Genomic DNA, 26,445 nt, shown 5'->3' on the forward strand with positions numbered 1-26,445 from the left:
AGACGAATATTAATTTTGTGTGTCAGGTAGCATCGCTTGATTAGTTAGAAACGCATTGAATGTCGCGCTCTGTTGGAGAGGAGTGGAACAGCCACGGCTCTCCTCTCACCGCATTGGTGTCGCGAAGAGGAATGAAAAGCTCATTCATTGTTACCGCCTCATTAATATTCACGGGATTTAAGTCTCAGCATGACTTCGCGTGCAGAGACTGTTGAAAAGTGCTCAAGTTTGAGAGACTGATTTGGATTTCACTAGCAACTTTTTGTTACTTTTTCAGCAAGGTAAGGTACTTGCAAATTCAGTTTATTCTCTCGGACTGTCTGTTCTGATCCGATGTTAGTTATTGAAAAACGTGTGATCTGAATATCGTCAGGTGTGCTTAAGCGTGTCATTACAAGTGCTTATCGGTTCTTTTCTTTTCTTCAAGGATTTAATAATAAATAAATACAAATATTTTAGTTGTTTATAGGTTGCAAAAATTCTGTTTGAAAATAAATTGCATTCAGGATGTTAAAAAATGTGCTTACAGGTGCATTCTAGTACGAAAAGTTTTTCTTTTCTTTTTTTGCAAATCATTATCAAAAGGTTAAATGGGAAATGTTTGATTCTGTTAAATGTTTACTTGGATTTATATATATATATATATATATATATATATATATATATATATATATATATATATATATGTATGTATACAAATCCAAGTAAACATTTAACAGAATCAAACATTTCCCCTTAAACATGGTTGATGACATGATGATTTGCAAAATGATTTTTTTTTTTTTTTTTTTTTTACAAATAGGTTACTTAGAAGTTGCAGGCTGTTGCACTCAGAAATGTTTCCCCGAGGTTGTTGATGTTGAACCCTGAAGAATAATATCCTTGGGTAAAAAAAACTAAATTACACAAAAATGCCCCATGATGTCACTGAACTGCAGTCCAAGATCTGTGGTTGTGAATACATTTTAAAATGGGTTGAAAGCTCTCACAGCCAGTATGATGATACTTTAATAATTTAAGCGGGACAACAAAAATTACAGCTTGTGAATCTAGTTTGTTACAATTATTTTTGTTACAGCAAAATGGGCAGATGTCTTTGTATCAAAGGGGTCTAGTTCAAGTGTAATGAAGAAAGTGAAAGTCAGTGGTCCCATGACAATTATATTTCACTGGTTATTTTTTTATTTCACAACATAGTCAACACATGCACTGTGTTCACCAACATTTGCCTTGGTCGTTTGATTTATGTTTATGTTTTACATATAGCTTTGCATAGGCTGCTTTCCTTTCATTTGCTTTCTTGCAACCATATTTCATTTTTTAAATCTTTTTTTTCACATTTAAAATAAACATTTCTTTAAATAAAAAAGTTTACTTGCACTGAAGTACTTCGATAAAAGATGTGTCGTGTTAAATATATAGTCATCAAAAGTCAGATTTTTTTTTTGTCTGGCACTTTTCATCAGTTTAGCTTTCTAATGATATAAGCACATACAGTAAAAGCCTGATGATGATGGAGTGGATTTGAGAAAGTTGAGCTATTGATGTGTTTCTTCTGTGTTTTACTAAGATCACAATAGCTGTGAACATACTGCTTACCACACGTTTGTCCACATGTGAAAAGGATTTCTTTTTTGACCCTGTTGAAAATGGGACATATACTAGTCTTTTTTTTTGAAAGTCCTGTTATACCTGTCTGCACAGGGGTAATAATCTTATCAACTGGAAATATCTGTATTGTGTCTTCAAGCTGCGGAATTCATTTCATTTCATGTGCTCCTGCTTTTTCCTTAAAAAGAAAGTCTTTCCACGTAACTTTCTCAGCAAAATTATCTTACTGACCCTGTTAAAGGTGAACAACAATGAATTTTCTTTTTATTATTTATTAATAAAATAATTATTGATAATCAATTATAAGTTTTTGAGATCACAAAAAAGCTTTTTTCACAAAATGATGGATGATAACAGAGATGTGAATGCCAAATCCTCTGTAACACTCTTTGTCTGGTTTAGCAGTCGTACATATTTTCAAATGCATTATACATCAGCCATGGCCAAAAGTATTGGCAGTGACATACATTTTGTTTAACAAAGTTTGCTGCTTCAGTTGTGATGTTGATTCACATTGTTTCTAGATTATTATGCAGAGTGATCAGGTGCTGATTGGATTATAAGAGCCGACTTATTGCTATAAAAGGAGGGAAGCCAAAACGTCAAAATGGCCTCACGTGCAAAGAAATTTCTGCAAAGAATAATGCAACTGAAAGATCCATTTACCGAATTATCAAGAACTTGAAGTAGAAAGGTTTAACTGCAGTAAAGAAGGCTTCAGGACGTCCGAGAGTGCCCAGCAAGTGCCAGGACCGTCTCCTCCTGATGAGTCGGCTACAGAATCGTGTCACCGCCAGTGAAACAACTTGTCACCAACTTGCTCAATATTGACAGCAAGGTGTCAGTGCATCTGCACACACAGTGAGGGCAAGGCTTTAGGACAATGGCCTTTTGTCAAGAAGGACCACAAAGAATCCACCAAGGACAGGCTGACATTCTGTAGGAAGTACAAGGATTGGACAGCAGAAGATTTTCTCATGAAGCCCCTTCCAACTGTTTTGGCTATCTGGAAAATCGATTGTCCTGAGAAAAAAAGGTGAACATTACCATGTATCCCGAGACCATCTGTAATGACTTACGTGTGGGGTTGTTTTTCATCCAAGGTAGGCTCTCACAATTATGCCCCAAAACACCGCCATGAATAAAGAATGGTATCAAATCGTCTTGCAAGAGCAACAACTCCCAATGATCCGGGAGCAATTTGGTGATGATCAGTGCATTTCCCTGCATGATGGAGCACCATGCCACTATGCAAGAGTGATAATGAAGTGGCTTGGAGATCATTACATTGAAATTTTGGATCTGTAGCCAGGCAACTCCCTGGATCTTAGTCCCATAGAGAACCTGTGGTCAGTCCTCAAAAGGCGAGTGGACAAGCTGAAGCCCACAAATTGTGATCACCTCCAAGCACCAATAAGGCAAGAATGGATCTCCATTAGTAAGGATTTGGCCCAAACCTGATATACAGCATGCCAGTGCGAATTTCAGAGGTTATGAAGAAGGGACAACGCTGTAAAAATAAATAAACCGATAGAGCTTTTGAAACTTATGAAATGCTTATTTATACTATAGAAACATTATATACTGAAGCAGCAAACTTTGTGAATTTGTCACTGCCAATACATTTGGGCACGCCTATATTTTAATAGTCCATGATAAATGAATATGCACTAAATTCAGAAAATAACTTGGGAACTTTGAATGAAAAGAATATTGACAAAATCAAAACTAAAGATTTATAAAGTTATAGACATGGTTCCACTGGCTTAAAGGAATAGTTCACCAAAAAATGATTTACTCACCCTCAAGTTTTTTCAAACCTGTATTCATTTCTTTGTTCTGCTGAACACAAAAGAAGATATTTTGAAGAAAGTTTGTAACCAGGCTGCTTTAGGGCACCATTGACTTCCATAGTAGGAAAAAAAAAGCTATGAAAGTCAATGGTGGCCCAGAACGGTTCAGTTTCCTACAATCTTCAAAATATCTTCCTCTGTGATCAACAGAACAAAGAAACTTATATAGGTTTGGAACAACCTGAGGGTGAGTACATTTTTGACATTTTAAGAAATATCTTTTGCAAGACCCCTTTGAATAATAATTCCTGGAGATCAGTTCATATTTCAAACAAAAGATTATTTGAAACAAATCCAAACTCAAGCCATGAACATGGCAAAGGAATTTTTACCATGTTCTGAGAGTTGTGGTCTGATGTTGAGAAAATGGCATCCATGAATTGGCCCAGGGTGGTTTTTAGTGTTGTGCAAACTGTCAAATATGGCAACAGGTCATTTAATCATAAACAGCAGCAGTTGACAAAGTACTTGATGCCAGATCTTAAATGGGGTTAAGTGACTTAAAGTGGTAACATACCTCTGCAGAGCCAAAACATCAACTGTTGACAAGCGTCTTTTCTTTCTTTGTCAAGCCAGAAGAACACTAGTTGCCTCAGGATTTTGTGAAGTTCTCACCGTTGGCAAACGGTTGCTTATGTTACTTAGCAAGAAACTGCTGTGCACAGCAGGTTACAAGGTGTGATGTACTTTTTTATAATGAATTTTCTAGGATATATTTGTATCCTTCGTGCATAATGTAGAGCTATTCGCGGGGATTGCACTGATCCTGATATACTTCAGTGAGTCAGATCTGAGTCTGACAGTTTCAGAGTGATTGCATTGGGAATGTTTTGTCATGGCTTATGGACCACAACATCACCCTCTACCACTATGCTTTTTGATAAAGTAATGTTTACGCATTTGTGGAGTTTACCTGGCTGACAGACAATATACCTGATGGAAGAGTGTACATCTTGAGATGCATGATAATTGCACTGTTATGTTTGCTGAAGATGAATCCTGTTGAGTCTTATTATGTGTTATTGTCAATGCTGTTGTATGTTATTGTCAGCTTTCCTTTTACAAAAACAAATCTTGCTATTATTGGAGCTTTTTAGACATTTGAAAAGCAATAATGTAAAATACATTACAAATACAATATTGTGAAATATTATTACATTTAAAACTAACTTTTTTCTGTTTTAATATATTTATAAATGTAATTTATTCCTGTGATGGAAAAGCTGAATTTTCAGTAGCAATTACTCCGGTCTTCATTGTCTCATGAAATTATATCTTATTTTTATCAATTTTGAACTGTTGCGCTTTTAATATTTTTATGGAAACCATATTTTCTTTCAGGACTCTTTAAATAAAAAGTTAAAAAGAACTACATTTATTTGAAATAGGAATCTTCATTATAATGGCTGTCACTTTAATACATTTTAATGTACACTTGCTGAATAAAATTATTCATTTATTAAAAAAAAATAACCAAACTTTTTAATGATAGTGTATATATAATTTTAGTTTTGTTGATTTAATGTTTAAGCCTTTAGAAACATGCATTCATCCAGGTGTATCCAGTGTTTTGACTCATCATTGATCATTACAAGTGTAAAATACTTGAACACAAGCACATTGAAGTATTTTTTTAATTACATTTTTTGTTCCAATATGATTTCCCTTCCTTGATGAATGATATGTATTAAATAACATATTTTAACTATATATAATAAAATGTTGCCTAATGCTTGAACACAGTAATTTGAGTGTCCATAAAGGCAACCGCAAGGCTGGTTAGCACAACAACCAGCCTTGCGGTTGCCTTTAGCACTTAAGGCACTTGTTGCTTAGACATGTTTATGATCATGGGTTTCACATCCATTGAACCTAAAAACAACAACACCCCATACAGGAAAACTATCATTGCAGATTATATTTCATTGTGTGCACGCCCTGTCAAAACAGGAGCAAGGTAATTTTTACTTGCTCAGAATAATAATATCTCATGTCAGTTTGTATAATTTACAGTATGGACACTCAAATTACTGTGTTCAAGCATTAGGCAACATTTTATTATATATAGTTAAAATATGTTATTTAATACATATCATTTGCACAGCTGCAGCACTGAACTTAAACTGGGGTAGAACATTCCATGGTTTTATTAGAAATGAGTGATTGATATGAGATATTTCTCACAGGTTGTCTTGTAGTTTTCTGCTTCAGGGCTTTTGAAAGCCTTGCCACTCCTTTATAATTACATTTAACCTTTCCATACCTGCTCTGCCCTCTCTCTTTCTCTCTCTCTCTCTCTCACTCTCACTCTCACTCTCACTCTCACTCTCTCTCTCTCTCTCTCTCTCTCTCTCTCTCTCTCTCTCTCTCTCTCTCTCTCTCTCTCTCTCTCTCTCACTCACTCACTCACTCACTCACTCACATTCTCTCTCTCTCTCTCTCTCTCTCTCTCTCTCACTCACTCACTCACTCACTCACTCACATTCTCTCTCTCTCTCTCTCTCTCTCTCTCTCTCTCTCTCTCTCTCTCTCTCTCTCTCTCTCTCTCTCTCTCTCTCTCTCTCTCTCACTCACTCTCTCACTCTCTCACTCTCTCACTCTCATCGTAATTTACTTTTCCTGACTAACTAAGCCAGGCATTGTGAGCTCAGCTCTGTTTTGAACTAAAGAACAGGTTTCCTTGCATCTTGTATTCTCTTCTCTCCTTCTCAGGTTCAGGTGTGAAGCAGTGAGTCATTCATATCAAACACCTGCACCAGTATAAATAAGGGTAAACCTCACTACCTACCTGACAAGACCCCAATTCATCTGCATACTTTCAACTGGAGTGATCCCCAGCAAAAAAACACAATGATCTCGATTGCCAAAACCTGCCTCAGAGGGATCTACAGTTGTCACTGGAACAGTGATAAGACAAGACAAAATGTGAGATTTTATTCACATAAATTACAATTTTCCTTGACACTTTTCCTTGAATTTTTCAATCACATTTTTCCACGTGGTAAAATGAAGTTGCACATCAAATATGCATCCACTCTCTCTTAGTATGATTTGCAGACATTTTTTCAATTTGTTTAAAAAATATATATATTTTGTTTGCATAATCAGTTGAGAGAGGCGGAATAGTTTACCATCATAAATTTAGAACAGAATCAAAGAAAATTGTTTTCATTGAATGCCTCTTTAATGAGCAATTATCATGTAAATGCTCTTTCCCTCTAAGTGAGTACAAAGCTGTGGAGACTGATGATGATCATAACAGGCAGAAAAGTATTTTAAGCCTTTTGATGTGTCAGAAACAATTACAGATATTTCTTAAATCCTGTGTGGAATGGACTTGTAATAATCAACTACAATAATAACCACATGGTTTAGAGGTTGGCCCCACTTTTGAATATTCAAATCAGTAAGCGAAACTCGACATGAGAACACGATGCCCCCAGGCTCTCATTTGTTGCTAAATCATCACTTTGAAACATCACACGCAAACAGGGGGAGTGATCTGGGAAAACTAGTATTTAATTCTTTTTAAACCGGATAAAGAGAGGAGCTTAATGACTTACAGAAAGAGAAACCATTTTTGAAGTGTGCATTCTTGTTTTGTCTTTGTTTGTAGAGGCCATGCTGCTGGTTCTCTTTTCTGTCTTTTGTGTCCATACTTGCCCTGAGTTGGATGTACGTTTGCTTTATTGCCTTCAACGACCGCACCGATGTAAACGAGTGAGCAAATAAACACAATTCCACAATATGCAAATTATATGATTATAATTGTAAATCCATTGGCATGTTGCTTCCCACTTTGTTCAGTAATAACTGATTGTGTCATTGTGCCATATTGCTTCATTTTCCTCTTGCAGCCGTGCCTTCGAAAAATTGAAAACATGGGTGAACTGGTACATGATAGTGATGGTCATTTCTGCTGTGCTAGCCACTTACTGTCTACTTCTACTGGTAAGAAGAAGGGAATAATGCAAACCAGATTGCTCAGTGGGTAGCATTTGTAAATAATGGTTGTTCAAATGAAATCATTCTTCATTTATTTCAGGTATTTGGATTGCTACATTTTGTAATTGGAGAGCCCCTGAATTTGCACTGGCTGCATAAGGTACTCTTATTTTTATTTTTTTACTTTTTGTATTTGTTGTATGAAGGTCACATTGTATGAAACTTTTAGCCATGTCTTAATTTTCGCAAGTTTTCTAAAAAAAATAAAAATAAATTTTTTTTTTTTTTTAAAGTTAGACATCAACCTTCTTAGTATTCCTCAATCAATTTATTATAAACAATAAAACAAAGAAAAAATAAATACATTTTGTAACAAAAATCTTTGTGCTTTTATATGCTCTAATATCAGGAGAGTTTTATTAATCGCGACAGGTAGAGATCCATCCATGTTAGATATAGATCCGGGTCGCTAAAGACCTGAATATGTAATAATGATTGGCGAAACATTCATGCATTTAAGTTTTAATAAACAAACTGAAAACAGGGAAACCACAAGGAACACCAAACACACTAACATCCAAATATCAACTGACAAAGCACAAGAGAAAAACAAGGGCTGTATACACAGGACTAGACAAGGTAACGGGAAACACCTGGGGAGACTAATCAAAGGGGAAAACTACAAAAGGACAAAACAAACATGGCACACAAGACAGGAAATATAACAAAAGTCCTTAAAAAAAGAACTTAGAATGGCCTCTCTGGCTGAGAGAGAAACAGGCTGGGAGCGGGGGACGTGACCACTGGAAACTCTGGTGTGGTGGCCATGATGGCTGAGGACTCTGCAATGAGTCATCACAGCTGGGGTCTGCAGTGGGCCAAGCTCCATGGCCATTGGAGCTTGGGTTGTTTAGCCCACTCCTCAAACTCACAAAATGTCTCTTGAGGACTAACATGAAAGTTGAGTTCTGAGGAGCTCACTGAGTCCAGAACAATAAAACATTATGAGTGTATTTTCCAGGAAGTGGGAATGAAAACTGAATCAAAAAAACTCACAAGTGTGGTCCTCAAGAGGTCGCTTGCCCTGGCGAAGAAGAGCAAAACAAACTCCTGCTAGAGCCATAACTGGTCAGTCTGTTGTGCAATGAGTATGTTTAATAAACGAGGATCGAAGTGCACTAGAGTACATCTGAAGCAAGTTCAAATCAGGGAAACCAGAAGAAACACCAAACACAGGAACATCCCAACATCGACTGACAAAACACAAGAGAAACACGGGATATACACAGGGGTAACAAGCTAAACAAGATAACGAGGTAAAGGGAAACACCTGGGGAGACTAATCAAAGGGGAAAACTACAAATGACAACTTAACAGCACATTCCAAACTGCGTTTTTGCACCCTTGAAAGGCACTTCGGGAAGGGGACGCCATTTAAAGGAGCATTCCAAACGAAAGTGAACAACTGAATTCTTTCTACGAAAGCACTTCCACGTGTCCGTTAGCGAAGGGAACATGCAATGGTCACTTCAAGGAAGTAATTTAATTTATTCATGGTGTTGTTCTGCCCTTTGGAGTTAGTAGGGCATAGGGATGCTCACTTCCGATAGGAATTTGCCTGGCACACAAGACAGGAAATATAACAAAAGTCCAAAAACACGCACAAGGAAGTATAGTGGGGGAAATAATTATTTGATCCCCTGCTGATTTTGTAAGTTCGCCCACTTACAAAGAAAAGTCTATAATTTTTATGGTAGTTTTATTTTAACGGATAGAGACAGAATATCAAAGAAAAAATCCAGAAAAAAAAAAAACACAAACATAATTGATTTGATTTGATTTGCATTTCAGTAAGTGAAATAAGTAGTTGAACCTCAAGCAAAACATGCCTTAGTACTTGGTGGAGAAACCTTTGTTGGCAAGCACAGAGGTAAGACATTTCTTGTAGTTGGTCACCAGGTTTGCACACATCTCAGGAGGGATTTTGGTCCACTCCTCTTTACAGATACTCTCAAAACCCTTAAGGTTTCTTGGTTGTCGCTTGGCAACTCAAAGTTTCAGCTCCCTCCACAGATTTTCTATAAGATTAAGGTCTGGAGACTGGCTAGGCCACTCCAAGACCTTAATGTGCTTCTTCTTGAGCCACTCCTTTGTTGCCTTGGCAGTAGGTTTTGGGTCATTGTCATGTTGGAAGACCCATCCACGACCCATCTTCAGTGTTCTGGCTGAAGGAAGGAGGTTCTCGTCCAAGATTTGACGGTACATGGTCCCTCAATACTGTGAAGTCATCCTGTACCTTAGCAGAGAAACCGCCCCAGAGCTTAATGTTTCCACCTGCTTAGATGTTTATTGGCAAACTTCAGACGAGCTTCTACATGTGCCTTCTTGAGCAGGGGGACCCTGCGGGTGCTGCATGATTTCAATCCATTGCGGCGTAGTGTGTTACCAATGGTTTGCGTGGTGACTGTGGCCCCAACTGCCTTGAGATCATTAACAAGCTCCTCCCGTGTAGTTCTGGGCTGATCCCTCACCTTTCTCATGATCATCCTTACCTCATGAGGCGCAATCTTGCATGGAGCTACAGACCGAGGGCGATTGATTTTTCATTTTGTATTTCTTCCATTTCTGAATAATCACACCAAAAACATTTTCCTTCTCACCAAGCTTCTTGCTGATGCTCTTGTAGCCCATTCCAGCCTTGTGCAGGTCTACAGTCTGGTCCCTGACATTTGACAGCTCTTTGGTATTGCCCATGGTGGTGGAGAGGTTGGAATGGAAGATACAGATTCTGTGGACAGGTGTCCACTGACATTAGGACATTAGGAGTACTTTCTTAAAGTGACAGGACTATTCTGTGTTCCACATGGGCACATAACCAATCTGTGGGAGGCAGATTACAGATCAAATTCTTATTTCACTCGATCAAATGCTAATCAGTTTACAACCTTTATATAATGTGTTTTTCTGGATTTTTTTTTTTTTTTGGTTGACATTCTGTCTCTATCCGTTAAAATAAACCTACCATAAAAATTGTAGACCCTTCATTTCTTTGTAAGTGGGCGAACTTACAAAATCAGCAGGGGATCAAATAATTATTTCACCCACTGTATATGACAGAAGCCGTTCCACAGGCTGTCCAACTTTAAATCAATGAGAAAATATTAATAAAACAATATATTTTTAAATGATAAAAAAAAATGAATATTTTTCATAAATAAATAAATATTTTATTTTATTATTTAAATTTTAAATTTAGGTATGGCTGTTTCAGAGCTTCTTTTCACAGAAACAAACAATTTAGCCCCTAATAAATGTTTAGTAAGCTGTATTTTGTTAATTATTTGGAAAGTGTAGAAATAGTATGTGAATATGAATAGTAATATACATAAAATGCTAACTAAGACATTAGCATTAAAAAGACTCAGGGCCAAATATGCCCATAGTTGAGGAAAGTATTTCATATTGGTTACCTTTTAAAAAAACTTTGGTAACACTTTATATCACTGTTAGTCAGCTTTAAGTACATAAAGGTAGTTCACCGCATGTTAATGAATGATCGGAAAATGTTAATATTTTTCTATTCTCTGTTCAGGTGTTTCTGTTTTTGGGTCTCCTCACTGTTACTATTGGCACAGCTGGAGTTTGTAAAGAATGGGAAAAAGAGTGGCAAACTGTCTATATGTCATTTCAGGTATGAAATCGAAACCAGCCTTCTGCCATTCAACATTTCAGTATTGGTGTTTTGTCTATCTTTTGCACTTTTGTAGCAGATTCTCATTGTATTCCATGTTATCTTTTACATTAAAATGGCAGTGTAATATTTCGCACAGAGAGAAATCTGTGGCGAGCAGGACGAGGCCGAGGGCCATGAGAGATACGAGACCGTTACGTCATGCAGGTGTCACTCGTTATCAATCACACCACCGGCCGTTCTCTCACGGCCCTCGGCCTCGTCCTGCTCGCCACAGTATCCCTCAACATTATGTAACATTATACTGTATTTATCATAGAACTGACACTCAGGTGCCTGAATCTCCAGTTACACCACTATTGTTGTACTGTATGGAGTATGAAAATCCCCTCTTTGGTTTCCCATAGGCCACGGCTCCTTTCCTGCATCTGTGTGCTGTAGTGGCTTTGACCTTGATCAGCTTTCTCGTGTTCAAGAGTTATCATAAAGCTCAAACAGCTGGTTAGTAGTGGCTCCAAAACAACTTATAATCAGGGCCGTAGCTGGGGTATCCGGGGTAGAGGTCTTCACGGGTCCACTTGGATCCGAAAACCCGAGGTCCGACCCGAGACCCGAGCGGGTTCGGGTCCAAAACTCCGACGAGTGTCTCGGACACGGGTCGGGTTCGGTATTAGTGGCCTCGGGTCTCGGGTAATTTAAAATAAATATGCCTTTTCCAAATAGACCTGTAAAACAACTCTATGACACCGTTCTCTCACTTTTTCTAAGTGAGAGAGCGAATCCGCGCTTCTACGTGCAATGGGCTATAAGCGCACACTTTGCCTCCGCATTTATTTGCAGTTGCTCGCTCCACATAAACCAACCCCTTTGCCAAGAACTAGTGCGCCTTCGATGGATGTTTGACTAAATGCAAGTATTTGAATTGTCGTTAGGCTAAGCCAGGCCTGTCAATCAATTTTAAAAATACGCGACAGAAAAGCATGGAGGCGATAACAGACATTGCGAAAAAGGTGAGGGAAAACGAATATGTTTAAAAGCATAAAGCATATTATTAAACCGCACAGTTTCACCTAATAAATTATTAATTTGCTTAGTTATATAATTTATTATTTGAATAAGAGAACAACCCCAATGAACTTGGGGTAATCAGAAAAATTGTTTTATTCATTAGATTAGGCTACATCATAGATCGGAATTTTCTTCAGGAAACGGGCAGACTTGAATAAATAGCAACCACCAACCAGCAAACAATAAACGATATTTGTTATAATTGCAAAGCAAATTATAATGATTAATCCAAAGTTTGAACATTTATGAGTAGGCTAAAACATCTTATTTTGAACGTGCATTGTGTGACTGTTTACAGTAAGCAGACACGTTGCTCAAATAAAGAAAAGTTGCGAAAATAAAGACATGCCTACATGGTAAAATTGACCTGCTATGGCGGTTAAATGCCCTGTTTTTAATCTGGTTTTATCTAAACAACTTTTTAACAACGGGATTGTAGGCTAAATAACACAATTTTAGTAAAAGTCAATGACTGGGAGACTTTGGATATTTTATTGAAAATCTGTTATAGGCTACATTTGAAAAACAGCCATCGGTAAATTTTACCCTGTGGTGGTTCTAATGTTAATCATCGTATGGTCCGGTAAATAACATTATGCCAAATTTTATAGGACGTAATGGGTTACAGTGATGTGTGATTGACATTTCAGAACTTCAGCGCGCTTATACTTGCGCGTCTATGTTAAGTGCATTTTTGAGAAACGCAGGGCTGCAGGCTGTGCACAATGTAGCCTAAATGCCGTTTACGTTCGGGTCCAGTCGGGTTCTAAAGGAAATGCCGTCAGGTCGGGTCGGACTCGGGTCTAATTTTATCGGATCTGTCTCGGGTCGGGTTTCTCTTTAAAAAAAAATAATTTATGCACGTCGGGTTCGGGTAAGTAGTGATTCGGGTCGATTCGGGTCGGGTACAGTTTTTAGGACCCGAGAAGACCTCTAATCCGGGGCCCCGGTTGTTGCTGTGGGCCCCCTTGAAATCACCGGGGAGGGTGTCCCCCTTGCGGGGTCCCCCGTCACCACCTTTCGCCCAGCTAGCAACGGCCCTGCTTATAGCTTATAATACCTTAAAATTGAATATTTTCTGACTGTACTTTATCTTGTTTATTTCGGCTGTTCACCAGATAGATAAAAACATGGACATTAAATATTGGTTATATTATGGGGATGTTGAATGCTTTAATCTGATTGGTTGACGGGCGTTCTAAGGTGTGCAATTATTTTCAGGGAAATGCACGGCTAAAGTTCCAGGCAGGTCTTGACCACATTACAGTTCTATATCACTTCACAAAATGATTTCAGTTGTTTCAAAAGTCCTTACAACAGCAAAAAAAAAAAAAAAAAAAAAAAAAAAAAACACACTGACCAAGTAAAAAAAAAATAGGCCTAGCCTAGTTAACAATAAGATAAAAACGTAAAATTATTTTCATGTTTTTTGCGAGAACATTAGCCTAAGTTTTATTATGTAGCTACAGGAAGTACATAGCCTACCCAGCAAACACATTTACATTGTGGCAACGTCTGTGGCAAGTTGCATTTCTGCCATGTCTACGTGCTCGCAACATTGTAACAACGTAGAATTGAAAGACGCAATAGGGCTATTAAAAATATTGGGGCTATAAAATATTGTTTATCCTTATTATTATTTAATGGGGATATCAGTAAATTAGCCAAATAATAATCAACACCTGCAAGTGTACACTTTGAAGAGTGAAAATGAGGTTACATTAACTCAACTTTATTAAAACTGCATATGGTAGCCTAATCAAATTGCACTTCCAAAAGTCATACATTTGTGAAAAATAATAATAATAAAAAACAGCCTAAACGAATATACACATTCCTTTTAAGTATAATAAATAAAACATAAAAAAGCAAAGATCAGAACATTTATTGAATAAAACCGGTTTCTGTAGGCCTATGACAGACAGATAGAAGTCGGTAACCGGAATCAGTCCAGGAAACATTAACAAATCCAGAGCAAATAAACAAATGAGACTAAATATCAGACAAATCAAGTGAAAAACTAAACAGTGCGAGCGAGGCTATTAGTCACATTAGAAAATGAAGTTGTAGGTTGTGTTTTATGTTTGAATAATCAGTAGGCCTATCTTCTATTATTTTGCTGAGGTAAATTAAACGCAATAGTCACGTATCCTTGAAATTTAAAAGACTGGTTTTCGCCTCAGGCAGTGACAGTAGCCTACATAGCCTATGTCTTAATGACCTTAATGGCAATGGCCAATAGCCCTGAACGGTGGTTTAATGTCAACATTGTGACAACGCTGTACGGGAGAGCGGGGCACAAAGTAACGTTTTTTGACTTTCTCAATTTGTGTAAATCTGCTTATGGTTCAGAGTATTTATTTTTTCCCACATTAATTTCACACGTCTAGTACAATTATGTGGTTTTGTTTTATTAATACAGTATATACTGATATACCCCGAAAGAATGGAAGTGAAATGTGACAACATGCCCCATAGTACATTGTAACATGTGAGGGGCACATTGTAACATGACCATATGACAGCTTAAAATGTTATCGGATCTAAAAAATATATATATATATATACAAGACAAACTAAAATATTTTCTAAATAAAATACAATTATTAACTTTTTCATATAAAATAATGTTATTTTTTAATAATTAAATATAAACTCATTTTTGAGTTTTGACTACGAACACAGGAAAACTCAGCTATACAACATAGTTCAAAACAAATAAATAATTAGTAATTTCTGAATATTGACTCTCAGTCTTTATTCACCCTTTTCTCATGTTTTCTCAATAGAATTAATAAAAGTATATAATATAATAGCATATTTCTAATAGGGGCACATTGTAACGCAGTGTGACAACATGCCCCACCTGCACAACTGGGATTTAAACCCAGCTAGTGTCTTCTGCTAGTTAGCGAAGCATTAAAGAACTATCTCAACTGTTAAATAACATATTGGAGATTAAAATAATATCAGATTTGTCTAATTTTAAATAAACAAAAAATAGAGATGAAAAATTAACTTAAGAAATTTACTTTTGCTATGTTTGCTACTCTCAGTCTTTATTCACCCTTTTCTCATGTTTTCTCAATAGAATTAATAAAAGTATATAATATAATAGCATATTTCTAATAGGGGCACATTGTAACGCAGTGTGACAACATGCCCCACCTGCACAACTGGGATTTAAACCCAGCTAGTGTCTTCTGCTAGTTAGCGAAGCATTAAAGAACTATCTCAACTGTTAAATAACATATTGGAGATTAAAATAATATCAGATTTGTCTAATTTTAAATAAACAAAAAATAGAGATGAAAAATTAACTTAAGAAATTTACTTTTGCTATGTTTTAATAAATGTCTATGTATATCTTCCAATTTTTTTTTAATTTTGGCCCAATTTTTTCTCTATATAGTGTTAATATGGCAACTAGTAAATACACCAAGTTTCGTAATGCTAGCATGTGTGGAAGTATTTAAAACAAGTGTGTTACAACTAGCCCCGCGTTACGTTGTGCCCCGCGCTCCCCTAACAACCTTCACCACACAACGTAGTTATAGCAACCTTTTGGCCATGTTGTTAAAACGTTGTTATAGTCCAGGCAAAGTAACTCATTTTGGAGCCAAGAATTTTTTTCAGCTTAGATCATTTCTATGAGGTGTCCAGAACAGAATCCTTTTAGTATGTTGTTCTGGACACTTCATAGAAATGATCTAAGCTGAAAAAAATTTGACAAGTATACACATTGAGTGAAGCCTGCTCCTATCCACATTTACTTATGGCCAAGAAACCATAAAGTCACAAGTAGAAAAAACAGGGGCCAAATAACTATCATTCATGTCCATTCAGTAAGTTAACCTATGCATAAACAATCTCTTGCCATACTTACCTGGGTTACTTGCCACAAAAAGACTTATATTGACCTTAAGAATTGATTGCACAATCTTGCCTCCAGTTGCTTTCTAAATTCTTTTTTTTTTTTTTTTTTTTTTTTTTGCGAACAAGCCTTACCTAATGACATTCCCCCACAGATAACATCAGAAGAAAGTCAGAATAGCTATCATCTTAGTCATTAGTAACGTGGTGAGATTACATTTTGGGCTGGTAAATTTACAAATGATTGGTATTAGAAGGAAGTCACTTGCGCTTCAGCCTGGTTGGTGCTCACGGAGCAGGACACAAAATTCAAGAGAGGAAACCCAAGGTCTAGCTAGGACCAAGGAACAGGACCGGAGCACACAACGTTTTAATTAATTTATTATTGTCATTATTTATCAATAATAAATTAATTAAAACGTTGTGTGCTCTGGTCCTGTTCCTTGGTCCTAGCTAGACCTTGGGTTTCCTCTCTTAAATGATTGGTATTGTTGGTAAGATTATGAGATTACAGGCAGAAGTCATTCTTACCAACTAAACGATTCACTCTCACACAGAAGACAGATGAAAAACCGGATAGACACACTTTCCAGACATTCCAGCTCTTTAAAATAATTTTGCCAGACACCAAAACTGCTTCTCTTTTTGTAGTTAGCAAGTATTTCAGACCAGGCGGGCCATACATCAGACTTCCACCGTTTGTAAAGTAGCTTTGCAGTGTTATGAGAAGCTAGCAACAGCAATATCTAGGTTAGTTAAAGAAAAACTAAAACTAAAATAAAATAAAATAAAAAAACACCAAAAAGAAACCTCCCCTGTTGTTGCTACCTTGTGTGCCTCCGTGACCCTGAAGACTATACAGGCGGGGGTTATAGTATACCCCTGGCAGGTACTACCAAGCCAGGCAGTTTTCAGGTTAGAGGCCAGTTTAAAAGCAGCATTGCCATCACCCATTGGCAGTAGGATGATTGGATGAAGATTGGGCCGATGTATTTGTCATACATATGAATGGTGTTTCTGCCAATGCAAATTAGAACATATTCAATAAGTGTGGCGCTCATGTGCATATTCAAATTCATTTCAAAAGAAACTTGTAATACAAAAAAAGTTACTTTTCATGTATACTTTTACTATGTAAAGTTTTATGGTGGTAGGAGTAAAGAAAAAATTAAGCCTATTTGGGTGTATTTTGGGCATATTTGATTAGTGTATAGCTCATTTGCATATTAAAATTCATTTTCAAAGAAACTTGTAATACAATTTTTTTTACTTTTCATGGGTACTTTCATTGTGTAAAGTTTCATTTTGATAGGAGTAAAGGAAAAAAATAGCCCCATTGGGGTGTATTGTTGGCTGGCCTTATTGGCACACATCTCGGATTGATGAGAATTTAACATATTTCCTCAACTAGGATTTCTTAGGACTTTTAGTATGTTGTTCTGGACACCTCATAGAAATGATCTAAGCTGAAAAAAATTATTTTACGATTAGTCTGTCGTAAAACGCTACTTTGCCTGGACTATTAGAAGGTTGGGTACGTTGTGCCAACGTTCTGTGTTTGCTGGGTAGGCTACTCTCTTCTGCGCTCTCTCTCTCTCTCTCTCTCTCTCTCTCTCTCTCTCTCTCTCTCTCTCTCTCTCTCTCTCTCTCTTTCAACGCCATAACACACAGGGCCTACAGTAGCTAGGCTACGGACACACAATCGCACTGGAACGTGTTGTTAGCGCTGCTCTGATCATTTTATCAGTAGGCCTAATAGTTTAACAATTTAAAAGCTACAAGACATTAGACATTTCTCACTAGTGTAATAACGGCTCTGTTCTTGCAGTGGTAATTCACATATGCTTCTCTTTCTCTCTCTCTCTCTCTCTCTCTCTCTCTCTCTCTCATAAGTGCATTAACAACAGCATTATTTGCCTGCTATCAGAGTAAACGGATGATAACTCCGTTAGGCCTACTAGCTCTAAAATTACGTTTTGGAATCAGTAACGGAGGCTCAAGATTAGATGTGTAAGAAATTAGTCCTACACACAAGAGCGTTTTAATGACAAAAACTTGACAAATGTCTCGAAATACATCATCTGATGTAAACGGAATAACTGACCCAGACAGCAACATAGTGTCTGCCCAGATCCGGCCCACATCTGAACCGTGTGAAATCCACATGAATTAGATTTGGGCCAGATCTGGGCTGATACTATGTTGCTGTCTGGGGACTACGGGCCGTTGAATTATTGAATAAAATTGCACACCCGAAGTAGGCTACGGCCACAGCCGCGCATTATTTTTCTAATATTTCAACGGCCTGTCGTCAGTTATTCCTTAGCCTACTTAAAATTTAAATATTTTTTCAGTATAACTTTAAGTCGACATGAAACGGAAATTGCTAACAGAAATTCCCTGTTGCTGTTGTGATGTCTATAGGAATGAAACAGATTTTCATAAAAACTGTCGGGCGAGACTTGTCCTTCAGGAATTGATTGGATCGTTTTAATTTGCTAATTGCTGCGATATTGGCAGGTTGCTGCGGGAAGGGTTATTTCAGCTCTCTCGCTGGAAAAAACACGAGAGGGTCTGCAGTGTAATACGAGAGAGATGAAGGTAGTGCCAGTTTTAATTACCCAGATGAGCCGAGTGACAGTGTTGCCATAGATAGACGATAACAAATATTAGGAAAATATCAGACCTTTGAATGCCTCGATTGACCAATCAGAATTAATCAGAGAGCCGTGCAATAAAGCATTATATATTTGCTGATGACATATTAATGAAAGTTATGATCAGGTATTCGGTGTAAATGTGAAAGTTAACACTAATGATGCATACATTTAATTATGCTTTATTTTCAAATTTCAGAATGTTGTAGTGAATATTTTTGTGTGTTTTTGCCTGTGTAGCTTGTAAGGTTTTTATAATGATGACCTTCATGTTCGTGTCCGCTGCTGTGTTCCTGTGTCCTCTTGCAATCTGCTCTCCGTGCATTACCAATAATCTTCCCCCGAAACCCTCCCTCGTCGGACATCGTGGCGCTCCAATGGTAAGTTACAGTTTCATTTTGAGACACATGTATTAGCTCATGTTTACACTGGTGTGCCTGTTTTTGCTGTTTTTGTTCATGTCAGTGCTGAACTACAGGATGATTTTTACATTATTTTATTAGAATAAATTAGACATGCCTCAGGATGAATCATCTGCTGTAGTTTCTGAATCCATTTAGGATTATGATGATTATGGCATAGTTCCCAGGTTGTAAGCTATTATCATGGGGGAATGTATTTCAGCATGTCAGTCTGCTCATAAATGTTGGAACTTTTATCAAGCATAAGCAATTTATAGATTGAATAATCACAATGAAAACATACAGTTATTACAAAACGTAGTCCTCATTCAGAAATATAATTTTAATGGCTGACAGTCTACAATTCAAACACAACCTGCTAAATTCCACTGGCATGAAAGGTGGAGGAGGTGTTTTGACATCTGAAGCTCTGTAGGTTTGATCTTCCTGCACTCACCAGGAGACTGGAGGTTAAATGTGAATAAAAACAGAGGTGTGTGAAGAACTCATGCTACAGCTCTGAATTCTTTTTTGTTTATACATGACATGGAAACCTGAACATATTTATGTAGTAAGTTAATGGTTCTTTCTGGAAAAAAGTGATTTCTTTGTGTTAATTATGTATTTAGCTGGCTCCAGAGAATACCATGATGTCATTCAGGAAGAGTTTGGAGTGTGGCGTGGTGGCTTTTGAAACAGATGTGCAACTCAGGTAAAAGGTTCAGATTCTGTTCAGAAGCACTATAGACACTTGCTAGTGTGTGTGTGTGTGTGTGTGTGTGTGTGTGTGTGTGTGTTTGCAGAGGTGGACAGTAACAAAGTAGATTTACTTGAGTACTGTACTTTACTTGAGTATAATTTTTTCTGGAAACTTTTTACTTTAACTTCACTACATTTGAAAGACAAATATCGTACTTTTTACTCCACTACAATTCTGTCAAGGTCCTTGAGTAGAAAGCAGTAACGTCAGTCAGGGGATGATTTTGGTTGCAGGGGTTGCATTTTGGTTAACCACAATACGTCTGTCCAACGTTGGAGATTAATTACAATCTGGTGTTGGATTCTGACATCAACCTGATTTTCATTTTCATGGTTGGGTTTGGTCTTCTAAATGCGAATTTTGTCATTGTTTTGGAGCACACTAGCTTATAGATAACAGTAAGGCTAACATATTCATACTAAAAGCAAAAAACACTTTAAATAGGGCACTGTTTGAGGGAACAGCCATTTGGGTGTCCGAAATCATTGTGGACGTTATCGAGTGCACTTATTCAATCTCACATTCAATCCCACTACTGGAACTGTGTTCTAAATAAATGTGATATTGATATGATGTTAGGTAGGCAGGCATAGATTCAGTGGCATAAGGTACTGTAAGTATTACATGCAACAATAATAAAACAATGCATTGACATTTACTTTTTACTTTTGATACTTAAGTAGGCCTACTTAATTAAAAACCGGTCTTTACAACGTTTACTTGTAACGGAGTAATATTTAACCAGTAGTATTTGTACTTACACTCAAGTAAGGAACTTGTGTACTTTGCCCACCTCTGTATGTTTGTGTGTGTGTGTGTGTGTGTGTGTGTTTTAATTCACTTGTCTATCTTTTTCCAGCAAGGACATGAAGCCTTTTCTTATGCATGACCACGGTAAAAACTTTCTGCAACGAACAACTGATGTGAAGAAGAAATTTCCAGGTCGAGATGGCGACACGCACACTAACTTCACATTGCAAGAGATACAGACGTTAAATGCAGGCGAATGGTTTTTAAGAGTGAGGACAAAGATTTTATATTTATAACATCTGTATTTAATTTAATTTAAGTTTTCATTTATATATAATTGTATAACACATTTGATACAGTAATTGCTGTTATACAACAGTAGAGTAGAAATAAAATTTATATATTATATTATATAAAAGATTTGTTGTAAAGGCAGCTACTGTGCAGCTGCATTTCGAAACAAAATATCTCACAGGCACAGAGGAAGGAGTATATGTTTTGGTTAGAGATTTCTAGCAAAACAACCTTGAACTGAACTGAACTGCAGCTTTATCCAGTTTGATAAGATACAAAAAAAATTCTTCCACTTTGCATTTGATGTTCAGATGGTCTTTTTTTGTGTAATGACAAATTTGTTAAAAATGAGATCTTTTGTATTTCAAATACAGACAGATCCACTTCAGTCAGTGTCATCGCTCTCAGAGGAAGAGAAGAGAGAGGCTGACAACCAGACAGTACCATCTCTTTCTGAGCTCTTGCTCATGGCCAAAAAGCATAATGTCTCCCTCATATTTGACCTAAAAAATGAGAACAACTCAACAGGATTCCACAACAGCAACTCCTACTACACCACTGACACCATCAAAACGTCAGGCATCTCACCAGACAAGGTAATATTGTCGTACTGTATACAGTGGGGTCCGGAAGTCTGAGACCATTAGTGAAAATGGTTCTGTGACCATTTTCTAATTTAATATATTTTTCCATTAAGCTTTCAGAAATGTCATAATTTCTTAGCATCCCTTTTTTAAATGCATCCCTTTTTTAAATGCATCCCTTTTTTTTTCATTTTTATTATTTAATATATATATATATTTTATATTTGCGTATTTCAGTTTAGTTTTGGTCATTTTAATACTTCAACATAAAGTAATTTTATTTCAGATAAATAGGTAACATTTCATTTGAGTTTTTGATCTTTTGATCATTTGATCTTAACCCTAAGGCCCTAAAAAACATGCCTTTTATGAATGCTACATGTTGTTATAAAAATCTCTGTCCAAAATGATTAATGCTATTCTTTTTGTGTGTGTTTTTGTTCACTTTTGCACCATTAAATGTAATTTTAATGCTGTGTTTCACTTTCAGATATGGTGGCTTCCTCGAGAATATAGACACAATGTGAGAAATATCTCACCAGGGTTCAAGCAGGTGTATAATGTGTTAACCGAAATGAATGCGGATGGTGGAAGCTTCCTGAATATGAAATATAGTTCACTGAGCGCTCATAAAATAAGGTGAGTGTAGGAGGATTGGTGCAGCTTATCTGACATGCAGAGACATGAAGCTGCCACTGCTGTTATGATCTCACAGCCTTAGGGATCATTCAGTTTTACTTTCTTACAAAGATGACAGAAAGGCTGTGAAAAAGTATGTGCTGCTCTATTGCTTAAACACACAAAATGTATCTAATAATGATTATAGTAGCCGGAATGCTGATTTGCCAAACTTAAACACATGAAGATTTATGAGGCCTTTTCCAGACACTTTTTTGTCCGGTTGGGTGCAACTGTCATTTCATCATTTTACCTGACAGTAAAGAAGACATAATACAATTGAACAAGAAAAGCTTGACTGATGAATAAGACTGCATGTTAAAACGGCCCTGCCCCTCCTGTCTATTGTGCAGAAAACTGGCTTGTTGCGGCCTGTCGAAAAAGGTCGCTGATGTGGAGCCAAAGGCAGATGCATAGAGAAGATTTATGTGGGGTTTTTTTTTTTTTACATGCATTTTTGTTTATTTCGCTGGACAGTGAGCTGCGGGGGAAAAATGTGTCCGTGAATCTGTGGGTTGTGAATGAGCGCTGGCTCTTCTCATTACTGTGGTGCTCTGGGGCCAGTTCAGTGACCACCAATGCCTGCCACATCTTCAAAAACATGTCTAAGCCTGACTGGCATCTGGTAAATCTCAGCCTATCTTTTCACCTATCACTGTCTATTGTGCCATAAAAAAGAAGCTGTTTTCCCCCTCATTTATAATTCACATGGGCTTGTCTGAATATGTAACATGTCTGGAATCCTTTGTGTGTTTTTGTATGCATGTAATAATGAAAGGAGCCTAAAAAGTACATGGGAATATGGATCTCGGCTGATGCGATATCATTTCTGTTGATGTTTGGGCTGTTTCTTTGGCAAAGGTAAGCAATGGAACTCAGCACATACACTGTATAGCATAATGCTGTAGAGTTGATTAAATTACATTCTTGTGGGGACAAGTTTTACGGATAGATTATAATAGCTTTAAACCTTTAAAGATGTTGTGCTTTAAAATTATGTTTATAATAAAGTCCCCTTGGAGTTAATAATTTTATCTCTTAAAATTCATCTTTGATCACCAAAATGACATATTTAAAAGTTTTTTCCTGTAAAAATGTTTTATTCATGCCTTAAAATAGCTTGGATGTAACTCTATACCCTTGCTTTATTTAGTATACGTGGACCATAAATATGCAAACCTCCACTCAAACTCATACTATATAGAACATACTTTTTTAGCAGTTGTGGAGTAATTACTTATTCAAAATAAGTATCTATACAAGAGAGTATGCGATTTCGGAAACAGCCTGTCTTTTTTTCACTGCAGTTTTAAGGAGAAAATACTCAGCAATGGTGTTGACCTAGGAATTTGCACATGGTTGGTTTTAAAATATATGTTTTAACAACATGTATAAAGACATGTATAAACAACATTAAAAACTTGAATTTCACCACAGGGAGTCTTCAGTTATAATAACAAGTTGTCTCGCCCACATGCCAGTAAAAACATCCTCAGAGAAGAGATGTCACTACAAGAGGAAGTTATTTTATTTAGCGTAAAGATTATGAGGCCACATGAATAAAAAAACAACAATGATGAGCACAGATAAATCATTTATAATGAATACTACATTCCATGAAAAAATAAGAAATGTCATATTTGATTTCATTGTGACTTTAACAGATAGATTTAGTACCTTTAAAATTTTGTAATTGTGTTTTTATATTGGTTTCTTTCTAATATTAATAGTGTATTTTAACAGAATTTCTATTTTTAATTTTTGCTCTATAATAAATGTATAAAATGTATTAAAGTTATGAAACCATCAGTTATTTTATAAATATAAATGTATAGTTTATTATAAATGGTAAGTAAAATTGACTGCAAGGCAAGCTAACTTGTTACCAACTCTAAGGCTTATCCAACTTTTTCCCAATAACTGAAAATTTCCATCATACACAATGTCAAAATTCATACTACCACACAAAATACAAAAAATACAAACCTACTGCTATTGAATATTTATTCATTCTTTCTTTAATGTTCTTTTTTTCAGGGCATTTAACACATGTTTTAAGATTAATAAATAAAATAAAAGATTCCCAAGTAGTCAAATTTGCCTCTAATTGAAGAGTTACTCAAATTATGTTGATGGAGCAGTGCCATGCATGTCAACCGGTCTGTTCAACAACAGGTTATAATGGGCATTTTTCTCTTTGTTTGTGAACAGGAAAAGGAACCGTGTTTCTCGTCGAAATAGAGAAGAAAAGAGTGGAGTCCCCCTGCTTAAACGCTGAAAGATGCATCCATATCATGAAAGGGCATTTCCTTGTTTCACTTTTTGAAGGATTGTGTATGGTCATCAAAAATAAAATCACATCATATTAAATGTGTAATTCAGGAAATTCACATAATATTTGTACTTCTATTTAGTTTGCATATACAATGTATTGATCAGTTGGAATGAGAATTTATATATTTGATTTAATTTCCTCATTAGGGCAGCAAATTGTGCAATGCTGCCACCCATTGACAAATTTAGGGTAAGTGTACTGTAATAGATTTTCCCTAAACCTAACTATGTACCTGGGTCTCGTCTACAATCGACGTCCCCTAACGTCTGCAGTCGACGTTTAGTCTATCTGGGTCTCGTCTACAATCGACGTCCCTGTTCAATAAAAGTCACCTAACTAACTTGCTTCCCTAAACTAGCTTCCTTGCTGCGCAACAATGATCGACAAACAGACTTCAGCAAATGTCCTTTAAATGCTTTAATCACGGCCGGGAGAATTCCCGAGCAGTTATCAGGGAATCTCTCCCAAGAAGATACAAGGCTGGAGGATCTCAGACAAATTCCATTGAGAATCCCACCAGTGAACACGAATACAACAGTTTTTGTTAATTTGTTAAAATGCAAGATTTATCTCTCATTTGAAAATGTATTAATTAGTTGATGTACATTTTAGAATATAAAATTAAGATATTTTAGGAATAAAGTCAGAAGTCTGGCATGGGCTTAATTGGTACTTTGGCACCATTTAAGCCTGCATGTGTTCCAAATTAGCCCACATCATCTTTGATTCACAAAATATAAAAATTAATTGATTTTAAAGAAGTAAAACATCAATATATTCAGTGACAGGGAAGTATATATATATATATAAAAAAAAACTTTTGCTAAAGTTTGATTAGAGCCCTGGGTGGGATGGGTAGGTGTTAGTGGCCGGCGGTCTGGAGCCTTAAGTCCGGCTTGACTGGAGTTGTAGCTGGAGCCAAGCTGGAAGTTTGACCGGGTGTATCTCGGGAGCCAAGCCGAGTTGGGGCTCCATACCCTGGGCTTAGGGGGCCTCCTAGCGGGCCCTCCATACCCTGGGCTTAGGGGGCCTCCTAGTGGGCCCTCTATACCCTGGGCTTAGGGGGCCTCCTAGCGGGCCCCCCATACCCTGGGCTTAGGGGACCTCCTAGCGGGCCCTCCATACCCTGGGCTTAGGGGACCTCCTAGCGGTCCCTCCATACCCTGGGCTTAGGGGGGCCTCCTAGCGGGCCCCCCATACCGGAAGTCTGGAGCCTTAAGTCGGCTTGGCTCCCGAGTAATGCCTGGTCAAAGGTGGAAGAAAATGTTTATACAGAAATATATTTTTAAAGATTTTTGCAATTTTTATTGATATTTTGGTAAACTCGGGCATTTAAGACAAATTCAGAAATAATTTGTGCAAGTGTATTGTTGTGTGTGTATTTTTCTAAATGTATTGGAGATCAAGGCTGGTTGGCTACAGTTGACCCATACAGGGTTTATTTTGAGATCATAAAAATGAATGTTTGCCCTCCACATTCATTGATTCTTCCAAGATATCTATGCCACAAATAATAATAAAAAATATTGTAAAAAAAGAGAAAGTGATATTTAAAACATATGAATGTTATAGTGTGATGAACCTTGTTTAATTTTTTTTGTACAACAACAAATGTGATAAATTATGCCACCCTGCTAACATACATCTAATCAATCAGTATGGGAATTTCAATGACTGATTCTTGAAATATTACATTTGGTTCCCCTAGCCCTGAATGGATGGATGGCATTATAAAAACAGGCAAATTAAGGAGCACAACGCCTACATTTTAAATATCCAGCTCCCCACTGGTTATTTAAAAGATTGTGAAAATTAATCATTTATCATCAATTATATTAATCATAAAATAGTATCCAGAAAATTTGTATTAAGTGGTGTTAGTTTGGTTTAAAATAAATGTTTACATCTTCTTCATTTGTTGCGTCCTTGTTGGCACTACAAATTC

General features: G+C 36.8%; 1 protein-coding gene across 2 annotated transcripts; it reads left to right on the forward strand.

The window, feature by feature from the left end:
• On the forward strand, positions 1-26,410 carry gdpd2 (glycerophosphodiester phosphodiesterase domain containing 2). Of its 2 annotated transcripts, XR_014608758.1 has the most exons (16): positions 1-281; positions 6,177-6,389; positions 7,081-7,184; positions 7,322-7,415; positions 7,510-7,569; positions 11,002-11,100; positions 11,508-11,601; positions 18,939-19,078; positions 19,729-19,811; positions 20,719-20,878; positions 21,278-21,499; positions 21,978-22,126; positions 22,643-22,790; positions 22,944-23,026; positions 24,377-25,429; positions 25,721-26,410. XR_014608758.1 is itself a non-coding variant. In XM_084133329.1 (15 exons), the coding sequence occupies exons 2-15, from the start codon at positions 6,315-6,317 to the stop codon at positions 24,441-24,443; spliced, it is 1,578 nt and encodes a 525-aa protein (XP_083989455.1). In that variant the 5' UTR covers positions 1-281; positions 6,177-6,314; the 3' UTR covers positions 24,444-26,410. The 2 variants fall into 2 exon arrangements, 1 of the variants encoding a protein (XP_083989455.1); XM_084133329.1 differs by having other exon boundaries at positions 24,377-26,410.
• Positions 26,411-26,445: the final 35 nt, after the last annotated feature.

Source organism: Abramis brama (assembly GCF_963993115.1).
Source record: "Abramis brama genome assembly, chromosome: 13".
NCBI classification, from domain to species: Eukaryota; Metazoa; Chordata; class Actinopteri; order Cypriniformes; family Leuciscidae; genus Abramis; species Abramis brama.